This window comes from Narcine bancroftii, chromosome 10 (genome assembly GCF_036971445.1).
Source record: "Narcine bancroftii isolate sNarBan1 chromosome 10, sNarBan1.hap1, whole genome shotgun sequence".
Classification (NCBI taxonomy): Eukaryota; Metazoa; Chordata; class Chondrichthyes; order Torpediniformes; family Narcinidae; genus Narcine; species Narcine bancroftii.
In genome coordinates, this window is record NC_091478.1 from 57,820,247 (window position 1) to 57,848,058 (window position 27,812).

The 27,812-nt window shown below is 46.1% G+C and overlaps 1 protein-coding gene across 9 annotated transcripts in view; it reads right to left on the bottom strand.

The window, feature by feature from the left end:
• The window catches only part of mtss1lb (MTSS I-BAR domain containing 2b), a 229,804-nt gene that overhangs the window by 15,118 nt on the left and 186,874 nt on the right, over nucleotides 1-27,812 (bottom strand). For 4 of the 9 annotated variants that reach the window (XM_069900991.1, XM_069900987.1, XM_069900986.1 and 1 more), the window contains one exon: nucleotides 8,715-8,963. The exons of 2 other annotated variants lie outside the window; for them this stretch is intronic. In XM_069900991.1, coding sequence (XP_069757092.1) covers nucleotides 8,715-8,963 — 249 coding nt within the window. The remainder of the gene's footprint in view (nucleotides 1-8,714; nucleotides 8,964-27,812) is intronic. 3 more of the 9 variants (XM_069900993.1, XM_069900989.1, XM_069900988.1) reach the window with 2 other exon arrangements.

A 27,812-nucleotide genomic window follows, 5' to 3' on the forward strand; every position in this document is an offset into this window, starting at 1 on the left:
TTAACATCAATCTGCTCCCATGAATCTCTCTTTCCCTAACCCTGTCTCCTTCAGTTCCCCATCCAATTCCCTCCTTTCTCCTACCCTCTCCTTCTCAGCTTTTTTCACTTCCACCCTCCCACCTATTAGCCTGTGTATGCCCTCCCCTTCCCCGCACCCCAACCCACCATTTTATTTCGGTGCCTGCCTGTTTCTCCACATTCCCAACGGAGTGCACAGGTTTAAAAGGATGGTTACCTTTTACCTCCTGTGGATGCCACGTGACCTGCTGAGATTTTCCAGCACGTTTGTGCATTGCATCTGCAGACATTCTTGCTTAACTTAAGTAAACACAAAGTGCTGGAGAGACTCAGCAAGTCAAATAGTGTCCTTTATGTCGCAACGGCAAAGATGCAGAACCGACGTTTCGGGCGTGGGCCCTTCATCAAAGTCTGGGAAAATGCTGGCAAGGGGGAAGGGGGCAGGAAGGCAAGGAGATGATAGGTGGAGAAAGGAGGGAGGGGACAGCAGCGATGAGGGGGAGAGGGGATGGAAAGCCAGGGCTGTGTGGAAAGACAGGAAATGGGGGAGGGGAAGAAAAGGCAAGCTGGAGGTGCAACACTCGCACCCACACCACGGACTGAGGGCCCATGTTCAGGCCTTTCATGTTCAGCAACACCATCATACCTTCATTACTGCACTCGGTCCATCCTTTGTGGCATTCCCTACATCGGAGAGATTGGTCGCAGTCTGGGAGATCGCTTCCTCAACACCTCCTCATTGTTTGCAACCACAGCAACCTCCCAAGTGACCAACTATTTCAATTCCGAGTCACACTCCTGCACTCACATGTCTGTCCATGGCCTGATGTACTGTCCCACCCTGACCACCCACAAATTGGAGGAACAACACCTTATTTTCCATCTGGGCCCCCTCCAGCCAGATTGCATGAACATTGACTTTATTGGTTTCCATTAAAACTGCTCTCCTTTTCTTTCCCCTCCCCCATTTTCAGGCTTTCTGGTGCTTTCACCCACACAGCCCTGCCTCCCCCCACCCACCCCCCACCTCAATTCTGCTGTCCCCTGTCCCCTCCCTCTCACTTTTCCACTTTTCCATCTATCATCCCTTTCCCACTCTTTTATTCTGGCGTTCACTGGCATTTTCTCATACCTTGATGAAGGGCTCAAGTGTCGGTTCTGTATCTCTGCCGTTGCTACATAAAGAACACTGTTTGACCTGCTGAGTCTCTCCAACCCTGTGTGTTTTTACGTCAACCACAGTGTCCACAGAATTCTGTGTTTTACCTCTTCTTGTTTAACTTCACTCCTCTGGTCTTGGTAGATGGCACAGCCCCAGCCCCCTGCTCCAAGATGACGGGCACCAATTTCAATTCACAGTGGCACCTGCCAGACGGAGACCACCCACAAACTGCAGGAACAACACCTCATACCAGATGGCATTTACATTGACTACTCTGGTTTCTGTTAGACCTTCCCCCCACCCCCATCCATCTTCTCCCCGTCTCCTTTACTCTATCTCTCTCATTCTTTCTCTTCCTTTTCCCCTCTGTCTCCTTTCACAAAGCCAAAATCAACCCTCTCTCCCCAATTAATTCACACCTTCCCTCTCTCCTCTCCTTCTTTTCATATCTAATTAACACCTTTCGTCTGTTGGTCTGTACTCCTCCCATCCCATAATTCCCTTTCCCCCAGCTTTTTAATACAGATACATCTTTTTTTTAACTTATACCTTGAGGAAGGGCTTAGGCCCGAAACATTGGTAATATTTTTACCTCCTATGAACGCTGTAAGGCCTGCTGAGTTTCTCCAGCATTTCCGTGTTTCTACTACATTCATGTCTGCAGACTTTCATTTTTTCTCGCCCCACTGATTACGCTGTTTGTGACATCACAAAGCCTTACTCCCAGCTCCAGGGAATTTAAACCTGGAGCTGGTACTGTGACAGAATATAGATATGTTTTTGGGAGATAAATTGGAGCAGGGTTTGTTAGTGTAGATCACATACAAACTCTTTAAAACAGATCTTATTTAAAATACTGGAGCTCTGCTCATGCTAGACATGTCGGGGCCAACAGTCTTTGCAAAAGCTTTAGAGAGAGTCCAAGAGACTTCGCTAATGGATTGTTGTTTACAAAAAGGCAACAGATGAAAGAACTTGTTGGAGCCACAGATTGTCTGGAGGGGAACTTGCTGTTCTGAGAGGATCATGTGGTTTTGTAAGCAGAGAGAGTCAAACAAGCTTTCTCTCTGAGAGAGAGAGACAGAGATCAGTTCTACAGTTCTACAGCATCTGGTGGGACTGGAACAGGACAAGCTGGAAAGCTTGTGGAAACCCCATTTGGAAGATGGATTGTGACTGCTTAGTTCAGCCTGGTCAAAGCCCTTGTGGTTCATGCAAGAGAAGAGGACTCGCTGTCTAATGTTTCACTTGAAATAAGCGAAACATGAAGGAAATCTATGGTGATCAGAAAGAAAGAGGTTATCACCTGGAAAACCCTGAGGGGGCAAGTTTCTTTGGCAAGACACTGATGTGGCTGATTAAAAAAGGAATTAGTTGTGAGTGTCCAGTGTACAACGAATCTCTCTCTGAAAACCGACAAGAATCTTCCTAAGTGGTAACCATTTACCTTTCAAGCACCAAAGCCTGGTGAACTTTATAAATGCTAAATTCTGTGCACAGTATAAGAATTGCCTGCAACCAGTGAACATGGAGGAATGAGAAGTGAGATTGGACTGTGAACCAAAGAACTTTTCTGAACTTACACACACATTACATACAAGTGTGCTTAGAATTAGAAGGGGGTTAAGTTAGGTTAATTAAGTCAATTGATTCTGTTTTAATGTTTAAAGATAATTAAAAGCAACTTTTGTTTAAGTAACCATTTGTCTTGGTGAATATCTATTGCTGCTTGGTTTTGGAGTCCTCTGGGCTAGTAACAGTACATTGTGGAGTGTGAGTAGCTGAAAGTCACAAGTAGCTGCAGAACCGGAGACTCACAGGAGATGGCAGTCTGGAGCAAAGCATAATCTTATGGAGGAAGACAGCGAGCTGAGCAGCATCAGTGGGAGGGAGAGGGAATGGTTGATGTTTTAGGCTGGAACCTGCATTGGGGCTGAGAGTGCAGAGAGGAGTGGGAGACGGTGTAATGGGGACAGGATGGGAGGTGTTGGACAGTGAGGAATCAGAGAAACAGGGAGAGTGAGAGGTGACGGGCTGATGGGAAGGGTGAGCTGGTGGGGCAGAGGCCTTTGACTGGCAGATGCCGGACAAAGGGGCAAGAGAAACAAAGGGGTCAGGTAGACAAAGATGAGTCACATAAGGTGGGGAAGGAGATAAGTAGAGACACAGGTTGCCAGTGCTGGAATCTGACACAGAGAAGATGACAATAGTGATAAAATGAGAGAGCAGATGAAACAGGTGAGATCATTCCAGAAATCTAAAATCGAAATGGAAGAGACTTGAGATACGCAGCACGAATATCAGCGTTACTGATATTGCTGGACCCGCTGAGTGTTTCCAGCATTTACCCATTATGGTCAAAGGAAATTTGATTGCGTCCTTAGCCACAGGAACTGGGCTGAGATTGTCCTAACGCATCTCATGTGGGACATGGTACACAAAGTCAGTAGAATATATAAGTCTATTAGCTGTGGAGTGACTTGTGCCCAAAACGAAGATATTCAGACCCAGACCTTTTCTGGTCTCTGATATTTTATCCATCCTTTTATCTGTCACGTTATCTATCTACTTATTTATCCATTTATCTTCTGATAATTTATACATATTAGTAACTAGTGTATTTCATGTATTGGTGTAGCTGAAGCAGGCAATAAGAATTTCACTGCAGCAGAGAAACTGGCCCATCTCATCTGTACCAAATTATTTATTCTGCTAGTCTCATCGGCCTTGACCCGGAACATAGCCCTCCATACCCCTCCCATCCATGTATCCATCCAAATTTTTCTTAACTGTTGAAATCGAGCATGCATTCACCACTTCATCTGGCAGCTCATTCCACACTCTCACCATTCCCTGTGTGAAGTTGTTCCCCTTAACTTGCCCTTTAAACACCTCACCTTCCATCTTTAATCCATATCCTCTAATTCCTGTCTCACCCAACCTCAGTGGAAAAAGCCTGCTGGCATTTACTCCATCCATACCCCTCATTATTTACTATACCTCCACAAAATTTTCTCTCATTCTTTGACGCTCGAGAGAATAAAGACCGAACCTGTTTAACCTCTCCCTGAAATTCAGCTCCTCTCGTCTTCTCTGCCCTCTTTCAATCTTACTGACAACTTTTTCGGCAGTTAGGTGACCTGTAGTTGTACGGCATAGTTAGCAACGCTATTACAGTGCCAGTTCAACTCCGGCACTGTCTGTAAGCAGCTTGTATGTTTCCCCTGTGCCTGCGTGGATTCCTCCAAGTTCTCCAGTTTCTTCCCACCCTTCAAAACATATGGGGTTGTGAGTAAATTGGGTGAAATTGGGTAGCAGCTCATGGTGAAAGTCTATGTCTAATTTAAATTTAATTTAAAACTGCACACAATATTCCAAATTTGGCCTCACCAATGCCTTATACAACTTCACCAAAACATCCTAACTCCTGTACTCAATATTTTGATTTCTAAAGGACTGGGTCAAAAGATCTCTTCTCGACCCTATCTGCCTATGACGCCACTTCCAAGGAATTATGTATCTATATTATCAGATCCCTCTGTTCTATCGCACTCCTCAGTTCCCTACCATTTGCTGTGTATGGCCTACTCTGGTTTATCCTTCCAAAGTGCAACACTTGCACGCATTAAATTCCATCTGCCATTTTGCAACCCATTTTCCCAGCTGCCCCAGATCCCTTTGTTGTACTAATATTTATGGCAACTTATTAATTTTTTTCCTTGCTGGACTATGTGTCATCTACTTCTTTGCAATATCTTCTCTGCTTTTCTCTCTTGGATGCTTCTTCCATCCTTAAACTGTTTCCCCTCTCTGCCCTGTCTCCTCCCAAAGACCCCAATCCACCACACCTCCTCCCGAACCTTCAGCTGCCATAATCGAGTCAGCTACACCTACCAGTTTCCAGGCTGCCTTGTGATTACAACACTGCATTTAAACAAGGCAGATGTTAATGTGCTGCCAATCTTTAAGGTTATGCATGCAAGCGATTGGGATGGAAATGCATGTCCAGGCAGGGACACAGCGAGAGGCTGGCTGAGATTAAATGCCACTCGACACAAAGATCAAAGAGACAAATCTTCCAGCTAGGAGTCGTTGATGAGTGGCCAGTGCAAGCTCCAAGGGAGCGGTCATGGGGAGGATTTTCAGGGAAGACCCTTGTGTCAGGGATGGTGGGAGCACGGCCAAATAATGTAGATGTAGAGCCCTCACTGGACAGGTGGCAATGCTCAAAACCAGGCATGAACTGCAGATGGAAGAACACAGCAATAAGTGGTGGCTTTCAAGGGAAAGGTTCAGGAAAACACAACTTAATCATGCACTTTCCAAAGGAGTGCACAAGATGCCTGGCCTACCAGTCTGTCCTGCTTGAGATCCACTCAAGATCAAAGCAAGATGATCAAAGGTACAACCTGCTGATTCGCTAACCTCGATGGTTGATTTCTCTCCAAAAGATTTCATGCATAAGTTTCTGATCAGAGGGTTTGAGGTGACTAATCTATCCAAATGCATAGGAAGAGTCACAGATATGGAATCCACTATACACAAGGATTGCAAGTTGAGGATTGCTTCCTTATTTGAATCGCAATATTTCTGTTGAGGTCATCCGCCCTGGGAAACAAGCAAATTCTCTGAACTAAGAGAAGAGCTCATGTGGCTTTGATGCACCAAAGTTTTAAAATGTGAAAGCACCATGCCGTCTGCTTCACTCAGGCCAGCCGCAGATGATGGCAGCACAGGAGGCCAGGCGCTTGTTGATTAGTTGTGTTTTTCGAAAATTTCCCTTGGAGCACAGTTACAAGCCATTGGGACTCCAAAACGAGAAGCATTATCCCACCCCATACCCCTCCCTCCTTCCCACCACCTCACAACTCCTCCAACTCTGTCAGCGATTTCTCTTTAACCTCCCATTCTCTTGGACGCAGATACATTTAGGTCAGCAAAGCGGTTAGTGTAACACTGTTACAGAGACAGCAATCAGAACTAGGATTTGAACCCTGCGCTGTCTGTAAGGAGTTTGTACATTCTCCCCGTGTCTGCGTGGGTTTTCCCTTTGGGCTCTGGTTTCCTCCCACTGTTCGAAACATATCGGGGGATGGAGGTCAATTGGGTGTAATTGGGCAGCATGGGTTCATGGGCCAAAAGGGTTTGATTCTGTGCTAAATTATTTTAAAAACTGAAAAATTATGGCAGGACAGTTTGTGTCGTAGTTAGTGCGATGCTATTACAGTGCCAGCAACCCGGGTATGAATCTGCCGCTGTCCATAAGTCTGTATGTTCTCCCCCATGTCCACACGGGTTTCCTCCGGGAGCTCTACTTTCCTCCCAGGTTTCAAAGGCGTACGGGGCTAGTTGATCACATGGGTGTATTTGGGCAGCGCGGGTCGTGGGCCAGAGGTGCCTGTTACCGTGCTATATTTCTAAATTTAAAAATAAATTCAGCTGGAAAGGGTGTAGAAAAGATTCGCCAGAATGTTTCTGGAACAGACAGGCTGGAGTTATAAGGAGAAACTTGATCAGCTGACACTTTTTATGCTGGAGTGTTGAGGGCTGAGGAGAGACCTAATGGAAGTTTTAAGATTGTGAGGGGGTGTAGATAAGATGGACAGTTATCATGTACCTGAGGGGCACCTTCTTCTCGTAGAAGGTGGTGGGACGAGCAGCTGAAGGGAGTAGTGGAGGCAGGGACAATAACAACATTTAAGAGGCATTTATACAGATGATAGAAAAGGTTTCAAGGGAGATGGATGAACACAGAGAATTGGGGCGAGCTTGGGTGCATACATCAGTCAGCATAATCATGAAGGAATGACGGATTTGTTTCCGTGGTGAATTATTCTATGATTCAGTTTTGATCCTGGTGAAATTTACAGGACGAAATGGTGCTAATGTGCTATGTAATGAAGGACTGAATTATATTCCCTTGAGTAGAACAGTTTGGAGGTGATTTAATCAGTTGAAAATTGAAAAATTGCTTCAATAAGGTGGCTAAGAATTGCTTTCTGTGGCGGAGGGCCAAATATTGAATTAGAGCCAAATTTCTACCCTTATCAAAGTAAATGGAAAAAGTAAAATTTAGTAACATCGGGAGATGCAAGGGAATGCCTTGCAAAAGACTTTGGATGCTGAGATAATGAGAGTTGAAATAATCGGATATGAGTGCGAGAGAAAAGAGTAAATGCAGCTGAGTTCTAACACAAAGAAGGGCCATGTGACCTTCTCCTGCCTGTGGGTGTTGTGATCGAGGGTTTGGGATAGTTTTTTTTACTCAGGGAGTGATGTGTGCCTAGAATGCTAGGGGTGATGGGGGAGGTTGGTACAACAGAGACATTCAAAAGGCTCTTAAACTTCCTAATGGAGGTTTTAAGATCATGAGGGGGTATAGATAAGTCATCGTGTAGAGTGCATAGATTTACAGTGAAGGGGAAGGATTCAAAAAGGGACCTGAGGTCCACCTTCTTCTCACAGAGGACGGTAAGAAAAATAGAGGGTTCTGGGTGTGAACTCATTGTTGTGGAGTAGGTCAGCACAAAATCATGGACTGAAGGGCCTGTACTGTGCTGTAATGCTCTCTGTTCTGCATAAGGTTCCCCCTTCGCCTCAGGGAAGAAAACTCACAGCCTACCAAGCCTTCTCTTATAATTCAAGCTGATCAGTCATGGTATCATCCTTGTGAATCTAACTGATGATTGTTGGATTGGCAATATAAATCTGTCCAAGGATGCTTGATATTTACCTCACATTATAGTGGTTTAAACAAAGGTGAACAAGGTGGAAATGTAACGGAGAAGCACAAAGACTGCCATTGCTTGAATCTCGAGCAAACATTGAGCTGAAGGCGGGATTTAGCGGGTCAGGCAGCACCCTCTGTCCTGCGTGGTTTCCTCCCACCTTCCAAAATGTGCAGGGTTAGTAGGTTCATCGATCACTTGGGTGTACAGTCATGTGCCGGATAACGTCCGTTAAGGCAACACCTGACAAAAATATGCCCATGGTCCCATAGGGTTATCATAGAGTTCAGAAATCCCGATTGGAGAACAGGACGAGGCGGCTTCCTGCACACAACACGTGTATCTCTTGTTGCTTGTGTACAAAGTGATTTCACTGCCAGGTATATAATGGTACAGTACATACATAACCTATAATATGTCTTGATGGTCATAATAACCACCTGTGTTACTGGCTTATGTATGAACTGTACTTTGTCATTATTTTAACGTGAACTTTCCCTATTTACAAATTGTTTTCAGTATTGTACAGTATGAACCTACTTAACCCATATATTACCTTGCCAGATACATGATGTGAAATATAGTACTGTATAGCTATTTAGTCAATACAGGTACACTACAGTATCCTATATAGCTTGGCTTAGTATATATGTTCACACAATGTCCTATTTCACAGAACGTATCGAGGACGTTAAGCGACGCATGACTGTATTTAGCCAGCACAGGCTCTTGGTCTGGAAGGTCCTGTTACCGTCTATATCTCTAAATTACAATAAATAATGAAGCAAACATGTTCAAACTTACACTATCAAAAAGAGGGCTGGAAATTGGGCCCAAGTACGTGGATTGTGGATTAACCAATTGATCCTGACTGTGATGCTGGGCATTCACTTGCTGGTTCCAGGGGCCTGGGTGGGAGAGACTTAGCGAGGAGTATGGGTGATTCACCTTTTCCCCACCTGTAGAGCTAGAACTAACCGAGGTGGGTGAGCTACACTCGCTGATCGACTGACAAGTCTCCGATGCCTCCGAGGATGCCGAGCTTGATGACTTCTGCCGTGGATCCAGCATCAGAGGAGGTGAAATAGAGCAACAAAAAGAGAGAGAGAGAGAAAGAGAAGAACTGGTCAGCACTTCAAATATTCAGAGGCAGCTTGCCCCGCTTTTCCAATTTCCTCCCACATCCCAGAGGCTTGCTGGTGGGTTAATTGGCCGCTGCAATGACCCTCTATGTAATGGCTAGTGGATGAATGGGGGGGGTGGGTGGCCAGAGTGGGAGAGCAATTAATGGACATGTGAGAGAATTTCCTGCAGGGAAAAGAATGGGGAATGGGATTGCAGTGCGCCAAATGGGCCAAATGCCCTCCTAATTCATGATGAGAGAAGAATGGGAATGATGCAAAGGATATTCTGGAGTGGCAGCTTCAGAGGGTTGTTGAGCTGAATGGAGCAAGGACAACCTTGGATGTTGATGGCTTCAAAGCCACGGAGCTACGATCTGCTTCAGTACAGCTAAAATGGTTCAGTAAACTTGTCCAAATCGCAGAAGAGTCAATTTTAATCTCCTCAATCATTCTCCAACCACTCAGAAGCCAAGTAACTCCTCCCTCTGAAATACATTTTGATTCAACACATATGTCTTCATATGATTATGACTGATGGAGAGGTGTCAGCTGCATGTTGGTCCAGAAAGAGCTGTCCCTTCTATTACTACCCTCTATCTCTGCCCCTTTCTAATAAAATGTACACATGCAGGCACTTTACAAATGTGGTGATGGTTTCTTCCTCTCACAGCTCTCAGGCTGTGAGCTCAAGACCCTCTGGATGAAAATATTTTCCTCATCTCCTCTCTAATTCTTCTACCAGTTGGACTGCACTTGGAGTTCTGCATATAATTCTGGCCACAGCACTGCAGAAAAGATGTAATAGCAGTAGAGAGGGTGATGAAGAGAGCCACCAGGATGTTGTCTGAAATGGAGGGCTGCAGTGGAAGAGGTAGATTAGATTAACTGGAGCACCAGGAGTCAATGGCGAGCAGGACCCCCAAAGAGCTGAGTTTCGGCACCATGGATAAGGAGGGAGGGTGATGTGGACATCTGGAGGTCAGGTTCACTGCTGGACTGGCTAGAGACTACAGAGGTTACAGGAGGTGGGATCCATGGACACTTGATGTCTCTGAAGGGACTCTCTCATTCTCGTCTCGATAGTGGCACTTCTATGTGTGGCTTTATAGAGTAAAGCAAGCAAAAATATTTTTGTGTATGTTGTGCAGAAGACAACAAATGGAATCCTGATACTTGAGGTTGAGTTCAGAAAGGGGAACTGAGGGATATAGGTTTAAAGTGAGAAATTTCAAGGAGATCTGAAGGGTATTCTTTTATACAGATAGTGGTGGTGAACTGCCAGAGGAGATGGTGGAGGTAGATACAATGAAGACATTTAGAAGGTATTTGTTCAGGTAGTTGGGAAGGAAAGGAGTCGAGGATAGGGGCCTATTATTTTTAACAATACAGCAAGGTAGAAGTCCCTTCCAGCCTAAAAAATTCAATTAACCCACCCACTATCCTCGTACTTTGGAATGTGGGAAGAAATCAGAGCACCTGGAGGAAACTCACACAGTCACATGGAGATCATACAAATTCCTTACAGACAGTGGCGGATTCGAACCTGACAATAGCGCTGTGCTAACTGTGCTGCCCAGTAATGCAAATTGCACTGTGGCCATGGAAGAGATGGGCTGAATAGGCCCATTTCTGTGTCATATGATTCAATTATTCCCAACCTTTGGCCCCTGGAGTTTGGCTTTTAGGCACAGGAGTACGGACTAGGGTTTATTCCATCTGAGCTCCTCGTTACTTGATACGCCTCAATTAAGTCTGCCCTGTTCCAAAGAAAATGACTCAGTCCTTCCTCAGAGCTGCCATTTCTCATCATAGCAGGACCTTGTTAAATCTGCCCTATGCCCTTTGCACTGCAATCACATCTATCCTTTTGGTGTTCATCGGACCTGCACAGAGTACTCATGAGTTATACTTGCATGCCTTTATATTCCCTGCTCTCCCAATAGAGGAAGGTATCCCATCTGATTTCTTCTGTTTACTTGTCCTGCTTCTTTCCAGGAACCGTGAGCAAATCCACACCATTCAATATCCGCCCATTTAAGAACATAACACAATCAATATCAGGGCTGACCAGGCCACAGACCATAACCCCTTAATAGCCCAACTATGCAAAAACCTATTGAACTGTGTCTGAAACTGCTTCCTTTGTAAGTTCTCTTGCCTTGCGCATAACCTCACACTACCCCTTACTAAATTTCCATTTTTTCTTGTCCTCTGACCATCGATGCCCTCCCAAAATGTTCCTCCTCATCGTCAAGGAGAAGACAAAGTTTGCAAGTTGCCTGCAATTAGGTCCAAACCATTAACTCAATGGCACTTTGTGGTGTTCAGGATGACGGGCCCTGCGCTGAGTAGACTCATTACAGGATTAGGTAATGCAGAGATGGATCACTGACAGCACCTGAAGTGGTCCTATGCCTTCATGGTGGATCACAGGTGCGTTTGTGACCATGGGGAGATCTCTGGGCTGATGGGGGGGGGGGTGCTGGACAGCCAAGCAGAGTGAGGGGGAGTTCTAATCAAACCCAATAACAGGTGGTGTGGGATAATGTAGGCCCCATGGAAAGTGTTGTCTGCACCTGCAACACGCTGCCGGAGGGAACTGCAGAAGTTGGAACAATGGGCATTAGCACAAACGCATGGATGGGAAGGTCTCAGTATGTAGGGGGACAGTGAGCATTAGAAGAGATGGGAAGGTCTCTTAGTGCGTACAGTTGGCAAAGAACAGATGGGAAGGTCTGTGTGTGTAGGGGATACAGTCGGCATTAGAACATGGATGGGAAGGTCAAAGTGTGTAGGGGGTACAGTGGGCATTACAAAACATGGATGGGAAGGTCTCAGTGTATAGGGGGTACAGTGGGCATTACAAATGGATGGGAAGGTCTCAGTGTGTAGGGGTACAGTGAGCATTAGAACATGGATGGGAGGTCTCAATGTGTAGTGGGTAAAGTGGGCATGAGAACAGATGGGAAAGTTGAGTGTAGGAGCTACAATGGGCATTAGAACATGGATGAGAATGTCAAAGAGTGTAGGGGCATTAGAACACATGGATGGGAAGGACTCAGTGTATAGGGGTAATGCAGGCATTAGAACCTATGGATAGTAAGATCAAAGTGTATAGGGGTACAGCGGGCATTAGAACACATGGATGGGAAGGTCTCAGTGGGTAGGGGTACAGTGAGCATGAGAACATGGATGGGAAGGTCTCAGTATGTAGGGATACAGTGAGCGTTAGAACATAGATGGGAAGGTCAGTATGTAGGGGGTACTGGGAATTAGAACATGGATGGGAAGGTCTCCATGTGCAGGGGGTACAGTGGGCAAGAGAACATGGATGGGAAGATCTCAGTGTGTAGGGGGTACTGGGAATTAGAACATGGAAGGGAAGGTCTCAGTGTGTAAGGGGTACTGAGAATTAGAACATGGATGGGAAGGTCTCAGTGTGTAGGGGGTACAGTGGGCATTAGAACATGGATGGGAAGGTCTCAGTGTGTAGGGGTACAGTGAGCATTAGAACATGGATGGGAATTTCTCAGTGTGCAGGGGATACAGTGAGCATTAGAACGGATGGGAAGGTCTCTGGGTATGGGGTACAGTAGGCATTAGAACATGGATGGGAAGGTCTTTGTGTGTAAGGGGTACAGTGGGCATTAGAACACATGGATGGGAAAGTCTCAGTATGTAGGGAGTACAGTGGGGATTACAACATGGATGGGAAGGTCTCAGTGTGTAGGGGTACAGTGAGGATTAGAACATGGATGGGAAGTTCAGTGTGTAAGGGTACAGTGGGCATTAGAACATGGATGGGAAGGTCTCAGTGTGTAGGGGTAAAGTGAGCATTAGAACATGGATGTGAAGTTCAGTGTGTAAGGGTACAGTGGGCATTAGAATGGATGGGAAGGTCTCTGTGTGTAGGGACTACAATGGGCATTAAAACATGGATGAGAATATCTCTGTGTGTAGGGGCAACAATGGGCATTAGAAAGGATGGGAAGGTTTCTGTGTATGGGGTACAGCAGGCATTAGAACATATGGATGGAAAGGTCTCAGTGTGTACGATTACAGTGAGCATTAGAACGTGAATGGGAAGTTCTCAGTTTGTTGGGGGAACAGTGGGCATTAGAACGGACGGGAAGGTCTGTGTGTGCAATGCGTACAGTGGGCATTAGAACATGGATGGGAAGGTCTCAGTGTGTAGGGGTACAGAGAGCATTAGAAAATGGATTGGAAGTTCAAGGTGTAGTGGGTACAGTGGGCATTAGAATGGATGGGAAGGTCTCTGTGTGTAGGGGCAACAATGGGCATTAGAACCCATGGATGGAAATGTCTCAGTGTGCAGGGGTACAGTGGGCGTTAGAACTCATGGATGGGAAGGTTTCAGTATGTAGGGGGTATAGTGTGCATTAGAACATGGATGGGAAGGTTTCAGTGTGTAGGGGTACAGTGAGCATTAGAACATGGATGCGAAGGTCTCAGTGAGTAGGGGGTATGGTGGGCATTAATAAACATGGATGGGAAGGTCTCTGTGTATGGGGTACAGCAGGCATTAGAACATATGGATGGAAAGGTCTCAGTGTGTAGGATTACAGTGGGCATTAGAACCCATGGATGGGAAGTTCATTGTGTAGTGGGTATAGTGGGCATTAGAACGGATAGGAAGGTCTCTGTTTGTAGGGGCTACAATGGGCATTAGATCATAGATGGGAAGTCTCCGTATAGGGGGCACAGTAGTCATTAGAACATGGATGGGAAGGTCATAGTGCATAGGGGTACAGCAGGCATTAGAACATATGGATGGAAAGGTCTCAGTGTGTAGGAGTAGAGTGGGCATAAGAACCTATGGATGGGAAGGTCTCTGTATGTAGGGGCTACAATGGTCATTAGAACATGAATGGGAAGGTCTCTGTGTATGGGGTACAGCAGGCAATAGAACATATGGATGGAAAGGTCTCAGTGTGTAGGATTACAGTGGGCATTAGAACTCATGGATGGGAAGGTTTCTGTATGTAGGGGATACAATGGGCATTAAAAGGATGGGAAGGTCTCTGTGTATGGGGTACAGTGAGCATTAGAACATGGATGGGAAGTTCTCAGTGTGTAGGAGGTACAGTGAGCATTAGAACGGATGGGCAGGTCTCTGTGTATGGGGTACAGTAGGCATTAGAACATGGAAGGGAAGGTCTTTGTGTGCAGGGGGTACAGTGGGCATCAGAACCCATGCATGGAAAGGTCTAAGAGCGTAGGGGTACAGTGGGCATTAGAACATGGATGGGAAAGTCTCAATGCGTAGTGGGTACAGTGGGCATTGGAACGGATGGGAAGGTCTCTGTGTGTAGGGGATACAATGGCCATTAGAACATATAGATGGAAAGGTCTCAGTGTGTAGGAGTACAGTGGGCATTAGAACCCATGGATGAATGGTCTCAGTATGTAGGGGGTACAGTGGGCATTAGAACATGGATGGGAAGGTCTCAGTGTGTAGGGGTACAGTGACCATTAGAACATGGATGGGAAGTTCTCAGTGTGTAGGAGGTACAGTGGGAATTAGAACATGGATGAGAAGGTCTCAGTGTGTAGGTTGACAGTGGTCATTAGAACCAATCAATGGAAAGGTCTCAGTGTGTAGGGGTACAGTGGACATTAGCACCCATGGATGGGAAGGTCTCAGTATGTATGTGGTACAGTGGGCATTAGAATGGATGAGAAGGTCTGTGTGTGTAGGTGTACAATGGGCATTAGAACATGGATCGGAATGTCTCTGTGTATGGGGTACAGTGGGCATTAGAACACATGGATGGGAAGTTCATTGTGTAGTGGGTAGAGTGGGCATTAGAACGGATGGGAAGGTCTCTGTATGTATCCCCTACAATGGGCATTAGAACATGGATGGGAATGTCAAAGTGTGTAGGCTGTACAGCAGGCATTAGAACATATGGATGGAAAGGTCTCAGTGTGTAGGATTACAGTGGGCATTAGAATATCGATGGGAAGGTCAAAGTGTGTAGGTTTTACAGTGGGCATTACAAAACATGGATGGGAAGGTCTCAGTGTATAGGGGGTACAGTGGGCATTACAAATGGATGGAAATGTCTCAGTGTGTAGGGGGTACAGTGAGCATTAGAACACGGATGGGAAGTTCTCAGTGTGTAGGGGGTACCGTGGGAATTAGAACATGGATGGGAAGGTCTCAGTATGTAGGGGGTGCAGTGGGCATTAGAACATATGGATGGGAATTTCATTGTGTAGTGGGTACAGTATGCATTACAATGGCTGGTAAGGTCTCTGTATGTAGGGGCTATAATGGGCATTAGAACATGGATGGGAAGGTCATAGTGCATAGGGGTACAGCAGGCATTAGAACATATGGATGGAAAGGTCTCAGTGTGTAGGATTACAATGGACATTAGAATATGGATGGGAAAGTCTCAGTATCTAGGGGGTACAGTGGGCATTAGAACATGGATGGAAAGGTCTCAGTGTATAGGTTGTACAGTGCCCATTAGAACATGGATGGGAAGTTCTCAGTGTGTAGGGGGTACAGTTGGCATTAGAAACCATGGATGGGAACGTCACGGTATGTTGGGGGTACAGTGGGCATTAGAACATGGATGGGAAGGTCTCTGCGTGTAGGGGTAGAGTGAGCATTGGAACATGGATGGGAAGTTCAGTGTGTAGGGGTACAGTGAGCAATAGAACACGGATGGAAAGGTCTCAGTGTGTAGGATTACAGTGGGCATTAGAATATGGATGGGAAGGTCAAAGTGTATAGGGGGTACAGTGGGCATTACAAATGGATGGAAAGGTCTCAGTGTGTAGGGGTACAGTGAGCATTAGAACATGGATGGGAAGTTCTCAGTGTGTAGGGGGTACCGTGGGAATAAGAACATGGATGGGAAGGTCTCAGTTTGTAGGAGTACAGTAGGCATTAGAACCCATCGATGGAAAGGTCTCAGTATGTAGGGTGTACAGTGGGCATTAGAACATGGATGCGAAGGTGTCAGTGTGTAGGGAGTACAGAGGGCAATAGAACACATGGATGGGAATTTCATTGTGTAGTGGGTACAGTATGCATTAGAATGGCTGGGAAGGTCTCTTTATGTAGGGGCTATAATGGGCATTAGAACATGGATGGGAAGGTCTCTGAGTATGGGATACAGTAGGCACTAGAACATGGATGGGAAGGTAGTGCATAGGGGTACAGCAGGCATTAGAACATATGGATGGAAAGGTCTCAGTGTGTAGGAGTACAGTGGGCATTAGAACCCATGGATGGGAAGGTCTCAGTATTTAGGGGGTACAGTGGGCATTAGAACATGGATGGAAAGGTCTCAGTATTTAGGGAGTACAGTGGGCAGTAGAACATGGATGGAAAGGTCTCAGTATGTAGAGGGTACAGTGGGCAGTAGTACATGGATAGGAAGGTCTCAGTGTGTAGGTTGTACAGTGCCCATTAGAACATGGATGGGAAGTTCTCAGTGTGTAGGTGTACAGTGAGCATTAGAATGTGGACGGGAAGTTCTCAGTGTGTAGAGGATAAAGTGGGCATTAGAACATGGTTAGGAAGGTCTGTGTATAAGGGGTACAGTGGGCATTAGAATAGATGGGAAGGTCTCTGTGTGTATGGTGTACAGTGGGCATTAGAACATGGATGGGAGGGTGTCAGTGTGTAGGGGCTACAATGGGCATTAGAACATGGATGGGAAGTTCAACGTGCAGTGGGTACAGTGGGCATTAGAATGGTTGGGAAAGTCTCAGTGTGTAGGCGTACAGTGAGCATTAGAACATGGATGGGAAGTTCTCAGTGTGTAGGGGTACAGTGACCATTAGAACATGGATGGGAAGTTCTCAGTGTGTAGGAGGTACAGTGGGAATTAGAACATGGATGAGAAGGTCTCAGTGTGTAGGTTGACAGTGGTCATTAGAACCAATCGATGGAAAGGTGTCAGTGTGTTGGGGTACAGTGGACATTAGCACCCGTGGATCGGAATGTCTCTGTGTATGGGATATAGTGGGCATTAGAACACATGGATGGGAAGTTCATTGTGTAGTGGGTAGAGTGGGCATTAGAACGGATGGGAAGGTCTCTGGATGTATGGCCTACAATGGACATTAGAATATGGATGGGAAAGTCTCAGTATCTAGGGGGTACAGTGGGCATTAGAACATGGATGGAAAGGTCTCAGGATGTAGGGGGTACAGTGGGCAGTAGAACATGGATGGGAAGGTCTCAGTGTGTAGGTTGTACAGTGCCCATTAGAACATGGATGGGAAGTTCTCAGTGTGTAGGGGGTACAGTTGGCATTAGAAACCATGGATGGGAACGTCACGGTATGTTGGGGGTACAGTGGGCATTAGAAGCCATGGATGGGAAGGTCTCAGTATCTAGGGGGTACAGTGGGCATTAGAACATGGATGGAAAGGTCTCAGGATGTAGGGGGTACAGTGGGCAGTAGAATATGGATGGGAAGGTCTCAGTGTGTAGGTTGTACAGCGCCCATTAGAACATGAATGGGAAGTTCTCAGTGTGTTGGGGGTACAGTTGGCATTAGAAACCATGGATGGGAAGGTCTCGGTATGTAGGGGGTACAGTGGGCATTAGAACATGGATGGGAAGGTCTCTGCGTGTAGGGGTACAGTGAGCATTAGAAAATGGATGGGAAGTTCAGTGTGTAGGTGTACAGTGAGCAATAGAACACGGATGGGAAGTTCTCAGTGTGTAGGGGTACCGTGGGAATTAGAACCCATGGATGGAAAGGTGTCAGTATGTAGGGGGTACAGTGGGCATTAGAACATGGATGCGAAGCTGTCGGTGTATAGGGGGTGCAGTGGGCATTAGAACACATGGATGGGAATTTCATTGCGTAGTGGGTACAGTATGCATTGGAACGGTTGAGAAGGTCTCTGTATGTAGGGGCTATAATGGGCATTAGAACATGGATGGGAAGGACTCTGTGAATGGGATACAGTAGGCGCTAGAACATGGATGGGAAGGTCATAGTGCATAGGGGTACAGAAGGCATTAGAACATATGGATGGAAAGGTCTCAGTGTGTAGGATTACTGTGGGCATTAGAATATGGATGGGAAGGTCAAAGTGTATAGGGGTTCAGTGGACATTACAAATGGATGGAAAGGTCTCAGTGTGTAGGGGGTACCGTGGGAATTAGAACATGGATGGGAAGGTCTCAGTTTGTAGGAGTACAGTGGGCATTAGAACCCATGGATGGAAAGGTCTAAGTATGTAGGGGGTACAGTGGTCATTAGAACATGGATGCGAAGGTGTCTGTGTGTAGGGAGTACAATGGGCATTAGAACACATGGATGGGAATTTCATTGTGTAGTGGGTACAGTATGCATTAAAACGGCTGGGAAGGTCTCTGTATGTAGGGGCTATAATGGGCATTAGAACATGGATGTGAAGGTCTCTGTGTATGGGATACAGTAGGCACTAGAACATGGATGGGAAGGTCATAGTGCATAGGGTTACAGCAGGCTTTAGAACATATGGATGGAAAGGTCTGTGTGTAGGAGAACAGTGGGCATTAGAACCTATGGATGGGAAGGTCTCAGTATCTAGGGGATACTGTGGGCATTAGAACATGGAGAGGAAGGTCTCAGTGTGTAGGTTGTACAGTGCCCATTGGAACATGGATGTGAAGTTCTCAGTGTGTAGGGGGTACAGTTGGCATTAGAAACCATGGATGGGAAGGTCTCGGTATGTAGGTGGTACAGTGGGCATTAGAACATGGATGGTAATGTTTCTGCGTGTAGGGGTACAGTGAGCATTGGAACATGGATGGTAAGTTCAGTGTATAGGTGTACAGTGAGCATTAGAACATGGATGGGAAGTTCTCAGCGTGTAGGGGATACAGTGGGCATTAGAGCATATGGGAAGGTCTCTGTGTGTAGGGCGTACAGTGGGCAGTAGAACATGGATGGAAAGGTCTCAGTGAGTAGGGGTATAGTGAGCATTAGAAAATGGAGGGGAAATTCTCAGTGTGTGGGAGGTGCAGCGGGAATTAGAACATGGATGGGAAGGTCTCAGTGTGTAGGGGTACAGTGGGCATTAGAATCCATGGATGGAAAGGTATTGGTATGTAGGGGGTACAGTGGACATTAGAACATGGATGGGAAGGTCTCTGTGTGTACGGGTACAGTGAGCATTGGAACATGGATGGGAAGTTCTCGGTGTGTAGGGGATACAGTGGGCATTAGAGCAGATGGGAATGTCTCTGTGTGTAGGGCGTACAGTGGGCAGTAGAACATGGATGGAAAGGTCTCAGTGAGTAGGGGTATAGTGAGCATTAGAAAATGGAGGGGGAAATTCTCAATGTTTGGGAGGTACAGCGGGAATTAGAACATGGATGGGAAGGTCTCTGTGTGTAGGGGCTACAATGGGCATTAGAACACATGGATGGGAAGGTCTCAGTATGTGGGGGTTGCAGTGGGCATGACAACATGGATGGGAAGGTCTTAGTGTGTAGGCGTACAGTGAGCATTAGAACATTGATGGGAAGTTCTCAGTATGTAGGGGGTACAGTGGGCAGTAGAACATGGATGGGAAGGTCTCAGTGTGTAAGGGGTACAGTGGGCATTAGAACATGGATGGGAAGTTCATTGTGTAGTGGGTACAATGGGCATTAGAACGGATGGGAAGGTCTCTGTTTGTAGGGCTATAATGGATATTGGAATGGATGGGAAGGTCTCTGTGTATGGGGTATAGTAGGTATTAGAACATGGATGGGAAGGTCAAAGTGTGTAGGGGTACAGCAGACATTAGAACATATGAATGGAAAGTCTGAGTGTGTAGGATTACAGTGGGCATTAGAACCCATGGATGGGAAGGTCTCAGTATATCGTGGGTACAGTGGGCATTAGAACATGGATGGGAAGGTCTCAATATGTAGGTGGGTACAGCAGGGCATTAGAACACATAAATGGAAAGGTCTCAGAAGGGTATAGATGAAATGCAGGTGAGCACGACTAGAATGCCAACATGGATGAGTTTGGCTGGAGGGACTGTTCCGTGTTGTGGGCCACTGTGTTTTCAACCTCATTTCTGATTGCCTGCAGAGCTCACCCTCTCAGGTAACTTCTTCGCTGAGAGCAAGGAGGGGTGATTGTGGGGATGAGGGGCGGGTTCAAAGACGGGTGCCATTCAGTGCTTGGAGAAAGTCTGTGGAGGGCTGGTGAAGGTTTGTGTCAGTCCCCTAGACATGCTGCCTGAGGCGTATATCCATTGTAAAATATGGGGCCAGGGAGTGGGGTGTGAATGGTCAGATGGAAAACAGCGCCATGAGGAACCAGTGCTCCGCTGAGGTCACCGCTGTACATTCTCCATAAATCACAGGTCCAAGTGCAAGCCCTGTGGAACCCACCTGTCAGTCATTGTCCATTGTTTCCTGATACTAAGCCCACTTGGACACACTTTGCCACCTTCCCCTGCACTCACCGGATTACTCCTCAGCTTCCGGAAACAAAGGGTTTATTGCTAAGTAGGATGAGTGGGGGGGGGGGGGGGGGGTCTTACAGAAACATCCAAAATTATGAAAAGGAGAGATAGAATCGAGGCAAGGATGTCAGACGAGCCGAGGAGACTTCGGGTCAAGATCCAAGGAAGTAGATTTAAGACAGAGATGAGGAGGAAGTGCTTTTCCCACATAGTCGAATTCTCTGCCCAGTGAAGCAGTTGATGCTGCCTCATTAAATGCATTTGTTTGTATCGTAGGGAAATTAAGGGTTATGGGGAATGGGGGGGTGGGGGGGTGTGGAGTTGTGTCCACAGCCATGATCTTATTCAATGAGGGCAAGGCCGACTCCTGCTTCTCTTTCTCATGGTATATTTTCTGGCTTTACTAAGGTTGGCCGGATCACAAAAAGTGGATACTGGCTGCAAAATTTACAAGTTCATTGTCATGTCTGGCTCAGTACCAGGTCACTATTAACCAGTACCAGATGTTGGAGCAGAATCAGCCCATCAAGTTTGTTACACTGTTCAAAAACGGCTAGTGTACCTTTCCTCTCAACCTCATTCTCCTGCATTTTCCACAGAACCTTGACACCCTCACTGGTCACAAACTCATCAACCTCTACAGTAAATCTACCCAGTGACTTGGCCTCCACAGACATCTATAGCAACAAATTTTGCAGATCCATTACCCACTGCTACTGGACCTGACAACCTGACAACCGGTCATCGGAGTGGTGGGGGAGGCGGTGGGAGAGGGGGAAAGCTGAGAAGAAACAGGCTACTTTAACCCATGCCTCAAAGAGCATTTGTATCACAAACCTATCTACAAATCACAAGAAAATTAAAAAGCAGAGGACATTGCACAAACCCTGAGTAGTTGCTGCCTGTATATGAATATAAACTGCCCACACCGCATGAATGATTCCAGAAAATAAAGCACATGAACAAACTGAACAGTGAATTTTCGCCATTGCTTGCAGGCCTAACATGAATGGGCGCTTAGGCTAGTCTTGAGTAACCATATTACAGCGTCAGCAAACTGGGCTCGAATCTGGCGCTGTCTGTAAGGAGTTTGTACGTTCTCCCCATGTCTGCGTGGGTTTCTTCCCACTGTTCAAAACGTACGGAGGGTTGCAGATTAATTTAGGTATAATTGGGTGCCACGGGTACAAATTGCTGGAATTGGCCTCAAATGTGTTGTAAATAAAATTTAAAATTTAAATCTTTAAATTTTAAAAGATGCTCTTTCAACGAGTTGTGGCAGTTTTCCTTGTCAAAACCCCTGGAATGCCCCAGAAATTGCATGAGCGGTTATTCTGTTACTTCATGGGGCACATTTATGGAGGAGCTCATGGAAATGCCCTGGTGCTCCGTGAGCTGCTTCAGAACATTGAATGCCTTGAGACTGTATGGTGACATGTTTCTACTGGACCTCTACAATTGGTGAAAGGGGCATTTGTCCCATAGGTCATATCTCAACTGACTACTGTATTTCTCAAAAGACATTTTCTTTCTCAGATTGCTCCAAAGTGATGATATTCTCTGTCAAACTGGCCCTGTCTAATTGGAAAGTTTGCACTGGGAATGTTGTCTCCATTTATTGTGAACTTAGAATGGTTCTACTGAGAACATTCCGCATATTGATCAATTTAGTTATAGATATGGAATTAATACAAAGAAATGCAGAACAGAGGTCCTTTGGCCCATTGACTTCATTCTAACCATCAACCTCTCTCCCCTTCCCATTTACATTTCTGCATTCATCCCATTTTAAAATTTTCCCACATTCTCATCAGCTACCACTCACCCATCCACCAGGAGGAAATTTACAAAGCAATACACAAATGTGCTGGATAGACTCAACAAGTCACAGAGCATCCACAGGAAGTAAAAGGTAATCAATGTACCAAGCCGAGCCCTTCACCAGAAGCAACAACAGGTAGAATAAAAAGATGTGGTGGGTGGTGGGGGAGAGTCGAGGGAAGGAGAAGCACAGGCTCGCAGGAAAGAGGTGGAAACAGGAGGGAGAGTAAAAGAGAAGTAATGGGGGAGAGGGCCGAGGGGAGCTCCCTGATAGGGGGAGGACCAAAGGGAGCTCTCTGATAGAGAGGGAGAGGGCCGAGGGGAGCTCCCTGATAGGGGGAGGACCAAAGGGAACTATCTGATAGGGGGGGGTGCAAGGGGAGCTCTCTCAATGATGGGGAAGGGGCCCAAGGGGACCTCTCTGATGGGGGAAAGGGCCGAGGGGAGCTCCCTGGTGGGGGAGAGGACCGAGGGGAGCTCTCTGATAGAGGGGGAGGACCGAGGGGAGCTCTCTGATAGGGGGAGGGAGGGAAGGGGATGGCAATAAATCTACCTGCCCGCACACCTTTGGGGTGTGGGAGGAAATGGGAGTGCCCAGGAAAAACCCACAGGGTCACACAGAGAACATACAAACTTGTTACACTGATTAGGGCCGGCACTGACACCACAAGAGCCCTGTCTGCACTACTGCAAAGTCACTTCTTTGCACTGGGATAACTGTGAATATTTATTATCTATCTCTATTTCCCTTTTGTATTTATAATTTTTAATTATGGATAATATTAATCAAACTATCTGTTTGGTGGCAGCAAGTAAGAATTTCCATGTATGTTACACTGTACAGTGGGTATGACAATGAACTTGTTTTTATCATTACCCTCATCAACTCCACATAGACAATGCCAGTGGTCAGGACTGAACCGGGTCTTGGGTACTGGAGATTGAGATCCTCCATTGATTTGTCCATGCCATGCTCTTTCTTCCCAAAGGCAGAAGGATTTCTCCCATTCTGTCCAGCTGACCACTCACTATACCTCTGGTCGTACCCCACTGGGGTCTTGCTGAACTGAACAGGGCTTCTACTTATCAGATAGGAAGCGAAGGGATATAGCCAATGTTTTGCTTCCTATAGTTGCCGCATGACCTGCCGAGTTTCTCCAGCACTTTGTACTTTGGTGTATTGCACCACAATCACGCGTCTGCAGACATTCCTGTTTAACTTCATTGTCATTGCTGTCCATGGGAGTTGTGCCATGTAGATGTAGTCAAACTCCAATAATGTGGTACCCTCAGGGCTTTGAGGTGTCAAGCTGCCTGTAATATTGGATGTCACTCACTAATACTTTGTGGTTGCTACAAAAGTTCAGGTGAGTTTAACTGTGGAAATTAATTCTTTGATAATTTAATACAAAGTGTTTAGCGCAACGTTATTACAGTGCCAGCAACCATGGTTTGGATCTGGCGCTGTCTGTATGTTCCACCCATGTCTGCGTGGGTTTCCTTCGGGTGCTCTGGTTTCCTCCCACCCTCCAGGAATGTGAAGGTGGGCCTGTATGTTTAAATTACAATAGGTGCCCACAGACATATGGGCCAAAGGGCCTGCAGGATCCTAGCCCAGAAGCTGAAAGAAACAACCACTCTGGAATGCATGTCTGGACCACGTTCTGTGGATCTAACTCTGATCCAGCCAAGCACTAACCCCTTGGTCCTCAGTCTGGACTACTGAGTGAACTGGAATCAGGATTTCCGAACACCTGGATTCAGAATATTTCACCCTGCTGCACATCCCCCATGTCTCCACACATCCAAATTGCAGTCAGCTGAGATGTTTTCAGGGAATATTGAGGGGAACAGTGGAGTAGAGGAGGAAAAAGATGATGTGAAGACTGCAGGTAAAAACAGGATTTTACGTGGTGGAAATGTTCTCAGGTTAAGCTATTTCAATGCAAGGAATATTATAGAAAAGGCAGACAAACTTAGAGCATGGATTGGCTCATGGAATTAGGACATTGTTGCTATTAGTGAAACTTGGTTGCAGGAGCGGCAGGACTGGCAGTTCAATGTTCTGGGGTTCCGTTGTTTCGGATGTAATAGAACAGGGAGAGAGGGGGGAAAAGAAAGACACTGCTCATCAGGGAATATATCACAGCTGTGCTCAGTGAGGACAGACCAGAGGGCTCGTCTACTGAGGCAACATGGGTGGAGCTGAGGAACGGGAAAGGTATGACCACACTCATGGCCTTGTATTATAGTCTGCCCAATAGTCAGAATTGGAGGGGAAAATCTGTAGAGATAGCAGACAGCTGCAGGAAATATAAGGTTGTGATAGTAGATTTTAACTTTCCACATATTGTCTGGAACTCCCATACTGTAAAAGGGCTGGATAGCTTGGAGTTTGTCAAATGTGTTCAGGAAAATCTTCTAAATCAATATATTGAGGTAGCAACTATCGAGTGCAAAACTGGATCTTCTGATAGGGAATGAGACAGGTCAGGTGACAAAAGTGTACGGGAACATTTTGGGTCCAGTGATCATAATGCCATTAGTTTGAAGTTAATTATGAAGGATAGGTCTGTGCCTTGGGTTGAGATTCTAAACTGGAGAAAGGCTAATTGTGAGGAAATGAGAAATGATCTAGAATACATGGATAAGTTGTTTTCGGGCAAGGATGTATGAGGTAAGTGGAGGACCTTCAAAGCTGAAATTTTGAGAGTACAGAGTTTGTATGTTCCTGTCAGGATCAAAGGCAAAGTTAACAGTCCAGAGGAAACCTTGGTTTTTGAGGGATATTGGGGATTTGGTTCAGAAGAGGTGTATAACAGGTATAAGCAACATGGAGCAAATGAGGTACTTGAGGAGTATAGAAAATGCAAAAAAAACCTCAAGAAAGAAATCAGGAAGGCTAAAAGAAGACATGAGATTGCTTAGGCAGACAATGTGAAGGAAAATCTGAAGAGTTTTACAGGTATATTAAGAGCAAAAGGATAGTAAGGGACAAAATTAGTCTCCTTAAAGATCAGAGTGGTCAGCTTTGTGTGGAGCCAAAAGAGATTGGGGGAGATGTTAAATGGGTTTTTTCATCAGTATTCACTCAGGAAACTGGCACAGAGTAGTGGGAAGTAAGGAAAGCAAGCAGTGAGGTCATGGAACCAATACAGATTAAAGAGGAGAAAGTGCTCACTGTCTTAAAGAAAATAAGGGTGGATAAATCCCCAGGGCCTGACAAGATATTTTCTTGGGCCTTGAGGGAGGCTAGTGTAGAAATTACAGGGGCTCTGGCAGAAATATTTAAAATCCCCTTATCCACGGGTGTGGTGCCAGAAGATTGGAGGGTAGCTCACGTTGTTCCATTGTTGAAAAAAGGCTCCAAAAGTAACCCTGGAAATTATAGGCTAGTGAGCCTGACATCTGTAGTAAGTAACATATTGGAAAGTATTCTAAGAGATCGGATATACAAGTATTAGAATAGCCAGGAAATTATTACGGAGAGTCAACATGGCTTTGTGCATGGTAAGTCATGCTTAACCAATTTTATAGAGTTTTTTGAGGAGATTACCAGGATCATTGATGAAGGAAGGGCCGTGGATGTTGTCTACATGGACTTTAGTAAGGGCTTTGACATGGGAGGTTAATCAGGATTCAAATCTCAGTATTCATGGTGAGGTAGTGAACTGGATTCGACATTGGCTGGACAGGAGAAGCCAGAGAGTGGATGAATGGTTCTCAGACTGGAGGCCTGAGACTAGTGGTCTGCCTCAGGGATCGGTCCCAGGACCATTGCTGTTTGTCATCTACGAGATAATGTGGTAAATTGGATCAGCAAGTTTGCAGATGATTGGAGGCGTTGTGAACAGTGAAGGTTTTCAAAGCTTGCAGAGGGATCTGAAACATCTGGGAAAATGGGCTGAAAAATGGCAGATGGAATTTAATGCAGATAAGTGTGAGATGTTGCATTTTTGAAGGACAAACCAATGTAGGGCATACATGGTAAATGGTCGGGCACTGAGGAGTGCAGAGGAATAGAGGGATCTGGGGATACAGATATACAATTCCCTGAAAGTGGCGTCACAGGTAGATAGGATTGTAAAGAGAGCTTTTGGCATATTGGTTTTCATAAATTGAGTTTACGAATTTGGATGTTATGGTAAAGTTGTATAAGACATTGGTGAGGTCAAATTTGGAGTATTGTATGCAGTTTTGGGTCACCTAACTATTGGAAAGATATTGAAAGTTTGCAGAGAAGATTTACTAGGGTGTTCCTGGGACTTCAGGAACTGAGTTATAGGAAAATAATAAGAACATTTCATGGAGCGTAGAAGAATGAGGGGAGATTTGATAGAGGTATTTAAAATTATGATAGAGAGATGGAGTAGGTAGGCTTTTTCCACTGAGGGTAGGTGAGATACAAAGAAGAAGAAATGGGTTATGAGAGAAAGGGGAAAAGTTGACAGAAAACATTAGAGGAAACTTCTTCACACAGAGAGTGGTGGGAGTGTGGAATTAGCTGTCAGATGAAGTGGTGAATGTGGGCCTAATATTAATAATTAAGAAGAATTTGGACAGATACATAGATGTGCTGTGGTGGTGTGGGTAAGGGCACAAACTCCCAGCCTTGGTGGCACACATTCCACTTCCAGTTCGGCCTGCTGCCTCATCTGCACCTTCTCCTGTGCGTTGCTCCAGTTTTCTCCCACACCCCAAACACACGGGTTAGTTGGTGCCTATAAATTTCTGCCTGGAATGTGGATGTGGGGTGGGTTCTTGGTGGGATGTTGTTGGAAATGTGGGGAGATAAATGGGATCAGTGCACCCTTGCTCTTGGAGGTCAGTGGGTACTGAATGGACAATGGTGAATATTGGAACAGCAGCAAGAGATCAGGTGGCCTGCTCCTCCTGCTGGACATTATCCTCGTGTTTGCTTCATCTGCAGCCCATCGCTTGTCCATCTGCTGCCTAGCATTGCAACAACATTAGCCTGCGTCGATGAGTAGAGGCACTCACCTGCGAAGCAAGGAGGCGCAGGAGCACGTGGGTGCGGAGGTGAGGCTGGGTGATCATGCACTGCCGAAACCAAGGCCACTCGCAAATTGGAGGAGCAACACCTTGTATTTTGCCTGGGCAGTCTCCAACCAGACGGCATCAATATCGATGTCTCCAACTTCCGGTAAACCCCTGCCTCGAGCCTCTCTCTTTCCCTACCTGTCTCCTTTCCTTGAACTCCCCATCCCCTTCCCTTTCCCCTCCTATCAGAGAGCGACTCCCACCCCTCTCCCCCTATCTTCTCTCTCACCTTCCACCATCCTACCTGGGTCCACCTCTGACCTCTTACGTGTCAGCCTGTGCTCCTCCCTATGTCCCTTCCTCTTCTCCTCCCCCTACCCTTTCTATTCAGAAGCCTGTCTGGTTTTGTTTATACCTGATGAAGGTCCCAGGCCCAAAACCCTTTACTTCCTGTGGCTGCTGCGTGATCTGCGTGCACATTGGTGGATTGCACAGAAGCCCTGGCTCC